The following is an 11,912-nucleotide window of genomic DNA, read 5'->3' on the forward strand; positions in this document are numbered from 1 at the left end:
AGTGCATCGTGCTCGTGTCCCCTCACCATGTCCGAGCCCCCTCCGGTGTCCGTGTCCCTCCATGTCCACCCCCTGTGTCCATCCCTGTCCCTCCGTGTCCCCTCCGTGTCCCCATCGTGTCCCCCCCGTGTCACAGCGTGTCCGTGTCCGCCCCCTGGTGTCCGAGTCCCTCCGTGACTCCCTGCTCCCATTCCTTTCCGTCTGTCCCCCCGCCGTGTCCGTGTGTCCCCCTCGTGTCCGTGTCCCCGTATGCCCAACCCCTCGCATGTGTCCACCCCGTCGTGTCCACGTCCACCGTGTCCCCTGTCACATCCGTGTCCCTCTGTGTCGCGTGTCTGTGGCCACCCCCTCGTGTCCTCGTGTCCCTCCATGACCATCCTGTCTCCATCCCCTCGTGTCGCTGCCCCTTTAAATCCACCCCATCGCCTCCGCGTCCACCGAGTCACATCCGTGTCCCTCTGTGTCCCCCGTGTCCCCCGGTGTCCCCCCTCCCATGTCCACCCCTTCGTGCCCGTGCCCACCCTTTCCTGTCCGCGTCCCTCCGTGCCCACGCCCTCGCGTCCGTGTCCGCCCCGCCACATGTCCACCCCCTGTACCCGCCGTGTCCGCGCCCACCCCCTCGTGTCCCTGCGCGACCACCGTGCCCGTGTCCCCTCGTGTCACTGCCCCTTTAACTCACCCCCTGGTGTCCCTGACCCCCCGTGCGCCCCCTCCCTGGATGCCCACGCCCCTCGTGTCCCTGACCCCCCGCGTGTCCCTGCCCCTCCATGCCAACCCCCTCTCGTGCGTCCCCCGTGTCCGTGCCCACTCCTCATCCCCGCGTCCCCGCGCCCACCCAGCCCCATCCTCGCCCCCCTGAGCCCCCTGTGCCCACCCCCGCGGTGCCCGTGACCCTCCTCGCCCACTCCCCTCGCCCCCCGTGTCCGTGTGTCCGTGTGTCCGTGTGTCCCCCTCCCCGCTCCCTCCCTCCTCGGCGCGGTCCCCACCGCCTCCCCCCGCCGCCATCGCCCCTTTAAGCGCGGCGCGCGGCGCGGGGGGGGGTGGTGGCGGCGCTGCCGGAACAGCCGCGCGGGGGGGGCGCGGCGGTTTCAAGCTCCCCCTCGGGCGCGCGGCCGCAGCCGGCGGGGCCGGGCCGGGCCGGGCCGGGATGGCGGCGGGGGCGGCGGGGGCGGCGGGGGCCGCGCGGGGCCGGGCCCGGGGCCGCTGACAGCCGCCGCCGCGCCATGTACGCCAAGGGCAAGGGCTCCGGCGTGCCCTCGGACGGCCAGGCCCGCGAGAAGTGAGTGCGGCGCCGGGCGGCGGCGGGGGACGGCCGGGGCGCGGAAGTTTTTGCCGGGGCGGGCGCCGGGGGAGCGGGGACGGAGCGGGAAGGGACGGGGGGGGGGAGAGAGATCGGGAAAAGCGGGGGGAGATCGGGGGGCGGGCGGACCCCCCGGCCCCCGCCCCGCCGGGGAGCACCGGCAGCCGCGGGGCAGCGGGAGCTGGCGGGGGTCAGCCGGGCACCGGGAGCCGGCGTGAGCCCCCGCTCTGCGGCATCCCCCGGGGCACCGGGAGCCGGGACGAGCCCCCGGTCCGTAGCATCCCCCGGGGCACCGGGAGCCGGGGTGATCCCCCCGGTCCGTGCTATCCCCCGGGGCACCGGGAGCTGCGGGGGCACCGGGAGCACGGATGATTCCCCCCGATCCGTGCCATCCCCCGGGACACCGGCAACCGGGATGATCCCCCCGGTCCGTGGCTTCCCGGGGCACCGGGAGCCGGGATGATCCCCCTCGATCCGTGCCATCCCCCGGGGCACCGGGAGCTGCGATGTGCCGGGGTCCGTGGCATCCCCCGGGGCACCGGGAGTCCGATCACGCCGGGGCTAACGGGAGCCGGGATGTGCCCTCCGGGTATTGCCACATCTCGGGGCACCGGGAGCTGCGGGAGCACCGGGCTGATCTCCCCGGTCTGCGGCATCGCCGGGGGCACCGGCGGCCGGGATGCCCCTTCCCCGACCGTGCCACCCCCCGGGGCACCGGGACCCGGGCTGATCCCCGCGCTCCGTGCCATCCGCCAGGGTACGGGAGCGCTCCGAGGCTGCCGTGAGCGGGGCTGTGCCCCCCGGTCTGTGCCATCCTCCGGGGCACCGGGAGCCGGGGCGATCCCCCGGTCTGTGCCATCCCCCGGGGCACCGTGCCCCGCGATGGCACCGGCGCTACCGGCAGCCGGGATGTGCCCGGTCCGCAGCATCCCTGAGGGCACCGGGAGCCCTCCCCGGCCGTGCCAGCGGCACCGGAACGGCCCCGGGGCTGCCGATGCCCCGCGGCCGCTGCCGCCCCCGGTCCCCGCTCCGTGCCCGCCGCTCGCCGTGCCGGTCCCCGGGGCGCTGCTGGGACCGGGGGCTGCTCCCACCGGGGCCGGGACCCCGCGAGTCCCGTTCGTGCTCCCGGGGCTCCGCGGGGACACCGGGCCCCGAGCCACATCCTGTGGGCTGTGTCACCTGTCCTGGAGCCACCCCGGCGCTGTCACCGGCGGGAGTCGCTCGGTGCCACCGGCGGGAGTCGCTCGGTGCCGCCGCTGGGGTCCCTCAGGGAGGTGACATCGAAGCTCCTTCATTAACCCGCACTAATTGAGGGTGGGGGGCTCCATCCTGGCTGTCCCTCGGGGTGGCGGTGTCACCGAGGGGGTGGCAGGGCCCTGACCCTGTCCCTGTCCCCCTCCTGTCCCCCCAGGCTGGCGCTCTACGTCTACGAGTACCTGCTGCACGTGGGGGCCCAGAAATCCGCCCAGACCTTCTTGTCGGAGGTAAGGGGGGGGGGCAGCGCCCCCAGACCCCCCCATCCCACCCAGGGGGGGTCTTGGAGCCCCTCAGTCCCTGCCTGGGGGTGCTGACCCCCCCCGTGTCCCCCTCGCAGATCCGATGGGAGAAGAACATCACGCTGGGGGAGCCCCCCGGCTTCCTGCACTCCTGGTGGTGGTGAGTGGGGGTCTGGGGGGCTTGGGAAGGGGGGAACCCCCCCATTCCCATGGCAGAGGGGCAGGGAGGGGGTCTGGGATCTCCCCCCCCCACATCCCCTCGTACCCCATAAACACAAACCTGCCCCTCTGCTTTCCCCATCAGCGATTTGGGGGCCCCCCCTTTCCCTCCCATCGCGGCCCCCCCTGCCCGGCTCCTCCAGATGGATCCAATTTGGCACCGGGAGTGGGGCTGGGGGCGCTCCCGGCCCCGGGGCTGGACCCCCGCGCTGGGGGGGCCCCGCAGAGCCCCCCGAGGAGGGCGTGGGGACGTGGGGGGGCGTTAATTGTGGGGTGGGGGGCTCGGGGGTGGGCAGTGAGCGATCGGTTGGTGATTTGGGGAGGGGGCACACACAGCGAGGGGGGGGTTCACTGGCGCCCAGCCAGCACCCCCAAACCCGGGGGGCTCCCAGGGACACGCAGGGCCCCCCGTGCTGCCCCAGCGCAGGGCGGGGGGCGCGGGCAGGGACCCCCTCCCCACGGCGGGATGCTGCCGTGCCTGATGTAAAGTCGCAGGAATTTGGGCTCCGGCCGTAGCGACCGTTTCCAGGGAAAACAGGCGGGGAAAGCAGCGCCGGGAGCCGGGAGGCCCCGGCCGAGGGACGGAGGGAGGGGGGGCCGGGGCGTGGGGATCGCGGGAGGGGTCGGGGTGTGAACTGGGGGGGTCCTCACCCTCTGCCCCCCATCCCATCCCATCCCATCCCATCCCATCCCATCCCACCCCATCCCATCCCATCCCATCCCCCCCCATCCCATCCCATCCCATCCCATCCCATCCCATCCCATCCCATCCCATCCCACCCCATCCCATCCCATCCCATCCCACCCCATCCCATCCCGTCCCATCGCACCCCGTTCTGTCCCCAGCGTGTTCTGGGATCTGTACTGCGCCGCCCCGGACCGCCGCGAGACCTGCGAGCATTCCAGCGAGGCCAAAGCCTTCCATGACTACGTGAGTGCCTCACGAGGGGGGGTCCGTGTGCTGCCGACCCCCCCTCACAGCGCCGGGAGCCCCCCGTGCCGGGCTCCTGCCCTGCCGGCCCCGATCTCTGCCTGACCTATTTCCCTTTGCCCATTGCACAGGGTGCCGCTGAGGGGGGGGTAATCCCTGGGGGCCGGGCTCTGTGCCCCCCCCGGGGACCCCGGCGTGCCCTGGCGTGCCCATCCCCCTCTGTCACACCCCCCCAGGGCACAGGGATCCCCCCCATTCCCTCCACACCATGGGCACGGTGCCAGCCGGGGTGTCCCCTGTGCCCACCCGGGGTCCTGGGGGTGTTCCCTGTGCCCACCCGGGGTCCTGGGGGTCGCTGCGGGGCTGGGGCTCAGTGGGACCCCTCCACAGTGGGATGCTGTGGGGGTTCAGGGTGATGCAGGATGCAGAGCCCGTGGGATGCAGGATGATGCAGGATGCGTGCCCCACGGGGTGCTGTGGGATGCAGGAGGATGCTGTGCGATGCTTTGGGATCCAGGATGGTGCAGGGTTCCACAGCCCCACAGCGTGCAGGGTTCTGTGGGACTCTGTGGAGCTCACGGTGCTCTGGGCCATCCTGGGGGTGCCACAGGATGCAGGAGGCCGTGGGATGATGCAGGATGCTCTGGGATGATGTAGGATGTTATGGGATGATGTAGGATGCTCTGGGATGTTGTAGGATGTTATGGGATGTTGTAGGATGCTCTGGGATGATGTAGGATGTTATGGGATGATGTAGGATGTTATGGGATGTTGTAGGATGCTCTGGGATGATGCAGGAGGCTGTGGGATGATGTAGGATGCTCTGGGATGTTGTAGGATGCTCTGGGATGATGTAGGATGTTATGGGATGTTGTAGGATGCTCTGGGATGATGTAGGATGCTCTGGGATGATGTAGGATTCTGCTCCAGGGTGCCGTGGGATCCGCAGCCCCACAGGATGTGGGGTGCTGTGCCGTGTAGGATGCCCCCATGGGGTGCAGGGTGCAGAGCGGGGTCCCTGTCCCTGGGGGGACACCCACGGTGCCATGGGGGCACTCTGTGGGCTGCAGGACCCTCGGTGCCCCCTGGACTCGGGACCCTGCAGGGCCCATGGGCATCCCCTGACCCCCCAGGAATCCCCTGGCCCCCGTTGGGTCCTGTGGGGTCCCGGAGGGTCCCGTTGGCTCCTGGGGGTTCCCATGGGCTCCTGTGGGGTCCAGTGGGTTCCCAGAGGCTCCCATGGGGTTCCCGTGGGTTCCTGTGGGGCTCTCGGGGGCTCCCCTGGGTTCCCGTGGGGCCGCGCTGGCGCCGCGGGGGCTGCAGCAGGACCCCTCCCCGTCCCCTCGCCGCCGCCCCCGGCCCCGTGGCTGCGCAGAGCCGGTCGCTGATTTCCGTGCCGGAATTAATGAGGCTGCTGCCGGTGCGGTGCCGGTGACGCCGGGGACACGGCGCGGGTCAGGCCGCGTTGCCATGGCGCTGCAGCCTGCCGGGGCTGGGGGAGCCCCGGGGCCCCCCCGCACCCGCTGGGTGCCCCACGCGGCCCCGGCCCCCCCCCCGGTGCCCGGCTGGGCTGAACTGGGGGTCCCGGCGTGGAGCTGGGGTCCCCTCGTGTTCCCACCGGCCCCCCCCAAGGCGCGTCGGGACCCCCAGAGCATCCCCCACAGAACTGGGGGGGCCCGGCCCGTGCTCAGCTGTCGGGGTGGGTATGGCAGCAGCTGCCCCCCAGCGGGGTCTGGGGTCCCCCCGGGGGGGAGCAGCCCCCAAACCCCCCCCACGTGTCCCCCCCACCCCAATTCCTCCCTGCTGACCTTGAGCCCGCGGGAGGAGCCGCAGCTCCCCCACCTGTTGCCATGGCAACCGTGCTGAGCATCACCAGCCTGGGGGGGCCGGGGGGGCCCCGCTGGGTCCCTGCCGTGTGGGGACAGCGCTGTCACCCCCGGGGGCTGCGGTGCCCCCAGCCTGGCCCCGCGGCTGTGTCCGGGGGGGTCCCCAGGAGGGGACACAGCCCTGGGACCCCCCAAGACCCCCCCCCCCCCCGTGGGGCACAGACCCCATCTGGGTGTCCCTGAGCTCTCGGTGCCGCCAACCCTGGGTGCCACCCGTGTCCCAGGTGTCACCATGGCCATCGCTGTCCCCATGCCGTGGGTACTGCCACCCCTGCAAGCACCTCGGGCCCCCCATCCCCGCCGGCCTTGGGGGGCTTGGGGCCCCCCGGGCGGCGGGGGGCAGCGCGGGGTCCCCCCCTTCCCCTCCGTGCTCCAAATTGGAACCATTTGTGGCGCCGGGGCCGGGCCGGAGGAGCGGAAAGCGCCGCATTCCTTCCCTTTACAGCTCCCCCCGGCCCGGGCAGAGCGGGGCCCCGGGCTCGGTGCGGCGCGGGGGGCGATGGGGACCCCCCGGCCCCGCTCTGAGCTGTCCGTCCGTCTGTCTGTCTGTGCCCGCAGAGCGCGGCGGCAGCGCCCAGCCCGGTGATGGGGAACCTGCCCCCCGGGGACGGCATGGCCGGGGGTCCCGTGCCCCCCGCCTTCTTCCAGGTATCCGTGTGTCCGTGTGTCTGTGTGTCCTGTGTGTGTCCGTGTGACTGTGTGTCCGTGTGTCCGTGTGTCCGTGTGTCTGTGTGTCCGTGTGTCCTGTGTGTGTCCGTGTGTCTTTGTGTCCTGTGTGCCTGTGTGTCCATGTGTCTGTATGTCATGTGTGTCCGTGTGGCTGTGTGTCCGCGTATCCGTGTGTCCTGTGTGTCCGTGTGTCCTGTGTGTCCTGTGTGTCCTGTGTGTCTGTGTGTCTGTGTGTCCGTGTGTCCGTGTGTCCTGTGTCTGTGTGTCCGTGTGACCGTGTGACCGTGTGTCCTGTGTGTCCTGCGTGTCTGTGTGTCCTCAGCGGGTTTTGGGGGGTGGGGGGATCACACCTCCACCATGGCACAGCCTCCCCCTGTGTCCCCACAGCCCCTCCCAGGGGTCACAGCCCCCCCAGGGGTCACCACCCCCCCCCAGGACCCCCCCATGGTGACACCGCCCCCCCCCCCAGCTGACCCCCCAAAACCCCCTTAAACCCCCTTTCTCTCTCTTGCAGCCTTTCATGTCCCCCCGGTACCCCGGCGGCCCCCGGCCCCCGCTCCGGATGCCCAACCAGGTGAGGCGGTCACTGCCGGAGCCCCCTCCCCAAATAACGGGGGGCACCCAAACAAAGGGGGGCACCCAGATAAAGGGGTGCAGCCCCTCCCCAGCCCCCTGACCCGCTGTGCCCCCTCTCTCCCCGCAGCCCCCCGTGGGTGTTCCCGGCTCGCAGCCGCTGCTGCCCAACGCCATGGACCCGGCTGCGCGGGCTCAGGGTGAGTCTGGGGTCCCCCGGGGTCCCTGAGCCCCCCCCAGAGCCCAGAGTGGGGGGTCGGGGGGGCTCTGGGGGTCTCACGGCTCCCCCTCCCCGCTCTGTGCAGGGCATCCCGGCATGGGGGGCCCGATGCAGCGCATGAACCCCCCCCGAGGCATGGCCGCCATGGGGCCGCAGGTACGGGGACGGTGGGATGGGGGGTACTGGGATGGGGGGTACTGGGATGGGGGGTACTGGGATGGGGGGGTACTGGGGTACTGGGATGGTGGGGTAATGGGGTACAGGGATGGTGGGATACAGGGATAAGGGGGTAATGGGGTACAGGGATGGTGGGATACTGGGATAAGGGGGTAATGGGGTACTGGGATGGTGGGATACTGGGGTACAGGGATAGGGGGGTAATGGGAAACAGGGATGCTGGGATAGGGGGTACTGGGATAATGGGGTAATGGGGTACTGGGATGGTGGGGGACTGGGGTACTGGGATAGGGGGGTAATGGGGTACTGGGATAGGGGAGGACTGGGGTACTGGGATGGTGGGGTAATGGGGTACTGGGATGGTGGGGTCATGGGGTACAGGGATAGGGGGGGTAATGGGGTACAGGGATGCTGGGATAGGGGGATACTGGGATAATGGGGTAATGGGGTACAGGGATGGTGGGATACAGGGATAAGGGGGTAATGGGGTACTGGGATGGGGGGGTAATGGGGTACAGGGATGCTGAGATAGGGGGGTACTGGGATAGGGGGATACAGGGATAAGGGGGTAATGGGGTACTGGGATAGTGGGGTACTGGGATGATGGGATACTGGGATGATAGAATGATGGGATATGGGGATAATGGGGTATACTGGGGTACTGGGATAATGGAATAATGGGGTACTGGGATATGGGGATGATGGGATACTGAGATAGTGGAATAATGGGGTACTGGGATGATGGGTTACGAGGATAATGGGATACTGGGATAATGGGGTACTGGGATGATGGGATAGTGGTATAACGGGGGTACTGGGATAGTGGGGCACTGGGATAGGGCAGGGTCAGGGATGCAGGCGTGGGAGCGGTTACGGGGACAGGGTGACAAGGACATGGGGATGGGAATGGGAACAGTGGGACAGGAATGGGGATACAGGGATGGGGTGCAGGGATAAAGGGACGGGAATGGGAATTGAGGGATGGGGACAGGAATGGGGACAGGGAAACGAGAATAAGGACATGGGTGGGGACAGGGATGGGGGTGAGAGGGGCAGGGAGTGGGGATATAGGGATGGGGATGGCTTTTGGGGACAGGGATGGAGGTCACAGCGGGGATGGGGACAGTGCAGGGGTGTCCCAGCCCCGCTGACCCCCCTGTCCCACAGAGCTACGGCAGCGGGATGCGCCCCCCGCCCAGCTCTCTGGCCGGCCCTGGGATGCCCGCCATGAACATGTAAGACCCCCGTGCCCCCCCCCGTGCCCCCCCAGCGTGGGGGGAGCCCCGGGCCCGGCAGGACCCCCCCTCACTGTCCCCATTGCCTTCCCAGGGGTCCCGGTGGCCGCGGGCCCTGGCCCAACCCCAACGCCAACTCCGTAAGTTTGGGATTTTGGGGAGGGGGAGATACCTTGGGGTGGGGGGTTCCTATGGGGGTGCTGCCCCCGTGTCCCCCCCGTGCTGACTCCCCTTTGTCCCCCCAGATTGCCTACTCCTCCTCATCCCCTGGCAATTACGTGGTGAGTATTGGGGTGCAGTGCTGGGGACGGGGGGGCTGCAGTGACCCTGTGACCCCCCCAAACCCACCCCCCATTTTTCCTTTTTCCTTTTCCCTTCCAGGGCCCTCCTGGGGGCGGTGGCCCCCCTGGTACCCCCATCCTGCCCAGCCCCGGAGGTGAGTGAGGGGATTTGGGGGTGTGAGTGGGATTTGGGGGGTATGAGTGGGATTTGGGGGCGTGATTGTGATTTGGGGGAGTGTGATTGGGATTTGGGGGCATAAGTGGGGTTTGGGAGAGTCTGGGTGGGATTTGGGAGAGTCTGAGTGGGATTTGGGTCTATAAGTGGGATTTTTGGGGGTGTGATTGGGATTCGGGGAGTGTGATTGTGATTTGGGGGGTGTGATAGGGATTTGGGGGTATAAGTGGGATTTTTAGGGCTGTGATTGTGATTTGGGGCTATAAGTGGGATCTGGGGAATGTGACTGTGACCGGGGGCTATAAGTGGGATCTGGGGGTGCCACACTCACCCCCCCCCCTCGTGTGCCGTCCCCCCAGACTCCACCAACTCCAGCGAGAACATGTACACCATGATGAACCCCATGGGACCCGCGGGGAGCCGGCCCAACGTGAGCCACGGAGGGGACACGGGGCTTGGGGGGGACACAGGGACGGGGCTGGGGGTCCCCTCGGGGGTCCCTCGGCCTCCCTCAGCGCCCCCCATTTTCCCTTGCAGTTCCCCATGGGGCCCGGAGCCGAGGGGCCCCTGGGCGGGATGAGCGCCATGGAGCCGCACCACATGAACGGGTCCTTAGGTGGGTGACAGCCCTGGGGACAGCAGGGACAGCAGGGAGCCCAAAGTCCCAAACCTGGGGGGACTGGGGCTCCTTCTGGGGCTGGGTGGGCTCCTGAAGGAGGAGGGGCTCGGGGGTGGGAGGGGGAATGGATTGAGGGGACACACGCATGGATTTGGGGACGTGGACGCCGATTTGGGGACACAAACGGGGATTTGGGGACATGGACGCCGATTTGGGGACACAAACGGGGATTTGGGACACGCATGAGGATTTGGGACATGGATTTGGGGACACAAACGGGGATTTGGGGACACACATGAGGATTTGGGGACATGGACATGGATTTGGGGACACAAACGGGGATTTGGGGACATGGACATGGATTTGGGGACACAAACGGGGATTTGGGGACACACATGAGGATTTGGGGACATGGACACGGATTTGGGGACACACACAAATTTGGAGTCACACACAGGGGTTTGTGGACACAGATTTGGGGACATAAACAGGGATTTGAGGACACATACACAGATTTGGGGACGTGTACACGGAATTGGGGACGGGCACAGATTTGGGGACACACACAGGGATTTGGGGACATGGACGCCAATTTGGGGACACACACACAGATTTGGGGACACACACACATTGAGAGGACACACACAGGGATTTGGGGACATGGACACGGATTTGGGGACACACACACAGATTTGGGGACACAGATGGACTGGGGGACACACATCGTTTGAGAAGGACACGTGGATTATGGAGGATTGTGGACACAGTTTGGGGGACACACGTGGGTTAGGGACACACAAATTTGGGGGGTCACTAATGCCCCTCTGTCACCCTGGCAGGCTCCGGGGACATGGATGGGCTGCCAAAGGTGAGCTGGGGACCCTGGGACCCCCACGGTGCTGGCACCCCCTTTATTGGGGTCCCCCATGTTCTGGGAGCTCTGTTTGTTGGGAATCTCCAGTGTGATGGGACCCCTTTACTGGGAACCCCAGTAAATGCACTGGGAGCCTCCCACGTGTGTTGGGATCCCGTTTTTTGGGGGCTCCCCCATATTCTGGGGCCACCCCATTTACTGGGACCCCATTTATTGCCCCCACCATGTACTGGGACCCCATTTACAGGGGGTAAATGTGCTGGGGAGCCTGTGGCCCCCTCACTTATTGGGACCCCGTTTATTTGGGTCCCCCACCATTTACTGGGATCCCATTTATTTGGGCTCCCTCGTGTGCTGGGACCACCCTATTTACGGGGACCCCATTTATTTGGGTTCCCACATATACTGGGACCACCCATTTTTTGGACCCCATTTATTGCCCCCCACAATTTACTGGGACCCCATTTATTGCTCCTCACCATATACTGGGATCACCTCAGTTTTGGGTCCCCATTTATTGGGACCCCCATTTTCTGGCACCCTCATTTATTGCCCCCCACAATTTACTGGGACCCCATTTATTTGAGTTCCCCCATGTTCTGGGACCACCCCATTTATGGGACCCCATTTATTTGGGTTCCCCTGTGTCCACCCCATTTTTTGGGACCTCATTTATTACGCCCCACAGTTTACTTGGATGGCATTTATTTGGGTTCCTCCATTTATTTGGACCCCATTTATTTAGGTTCCCCCCATTATTTATTGTGACACCCTTTATTCTCACCCCCCCCCATGTACTGGGACCACCCCATTTATTTGGACCCCATTTATTTGTGTTCCCCCATTATTTACTGTGACCCCCTTTATTTGGGTTCCCCCATGTCCTGGGATCCCATTTATTTGGGACCCCATTTATTTTGGTTCCCCCATTTACTAGGACCCCATTTATTTGGGCTCCCCCATTATTTACTGTGACCCCATTTATTTGGGTTCCCCATGTCCTGTGACCACCCCATTTATTGGGACCCCATTTATTTGTGTTCCCCCATTATTTACTGTGACCCCATTTATTTGGGCTCCCCCATTATTTACTGTGACCCCATTTATTTAGGTTTCCCCATGTCCTGTGACCACCCCCATTTATTTGGGACCCCATTATTTACTGTGACCCCATTTATTTGGGCTCCCCCATTTACCGGGACCCCATTTATTTGCCCCCCACAATTTACTGTGACCCCCATTTATTTCCCCCCAACA

At 66.4% G+C, this 11,912-nt stretch overlaps 1 protein-coding gene across 1 annotated transcript in view; it reads left to right on the plus strand.

The window, feature by feature from the left end:
* The first annotated feature begins 1,139 nt into the window (after positions 1–1,139).
* SSBP4 (single stranded DNA binding protein 4) overlaps positions 1,140–11,912 on the plus strand; it is an 11,556-nt gene continuing 783 nt past the window's right edge. The window contains 15 exon segments of the mRNA XM_059489553.1: positions 1,140–1,279; positions 2,712–2,784; positions 2,895–2,956; positions 3,862–3,946; positions 6,391–6,480; positions 7,016–7,075; positions 7,205–7,274; positions 7,380–7,450; positions 8,639–8,706; positions 8,801–8,846; positions 8,952–8,987; positions 9,088–9,142; positions 9,522–9,592; positions 9,700–9,778; positions 10,621–10,649. Coding sequence (XP_059345536.1) covers positions 1,224–1,279; positions 2,712–2,784; positions 2,895–2,956; positions 3,862–3,946; positions 6,391–6,480; positions 7,016–7,075; positions 7,205–7,274; positions 7,380–7,450; positions 8,639–8,706; positions 8,801–8,846; positions 8,952–8,987; positions 9,088–9,142; positions 9,522–9,592; positions 9,700–9,778; positions 10,621–10,649 — 951 coding nt within the window. The 5' untranslated portion in view covers positions 1,140–1,223.

This window comes from Ammospiza nelsoni, chromosome 27 (genome assembly GCF_027579445.1).
Source record: "Ammospiza nelsoni isolate bAmmNel1 chromosome 27, bAmmNel1.pri, whole genome shotgun sequence".
NCBI classification, from domain to species: domain Eukaryota; kingdom Metazoa; phylum Chordata; class Aves; order Passeriformes; family Passerellidae; genus Ammospiza; species Ammospiza nelsoni.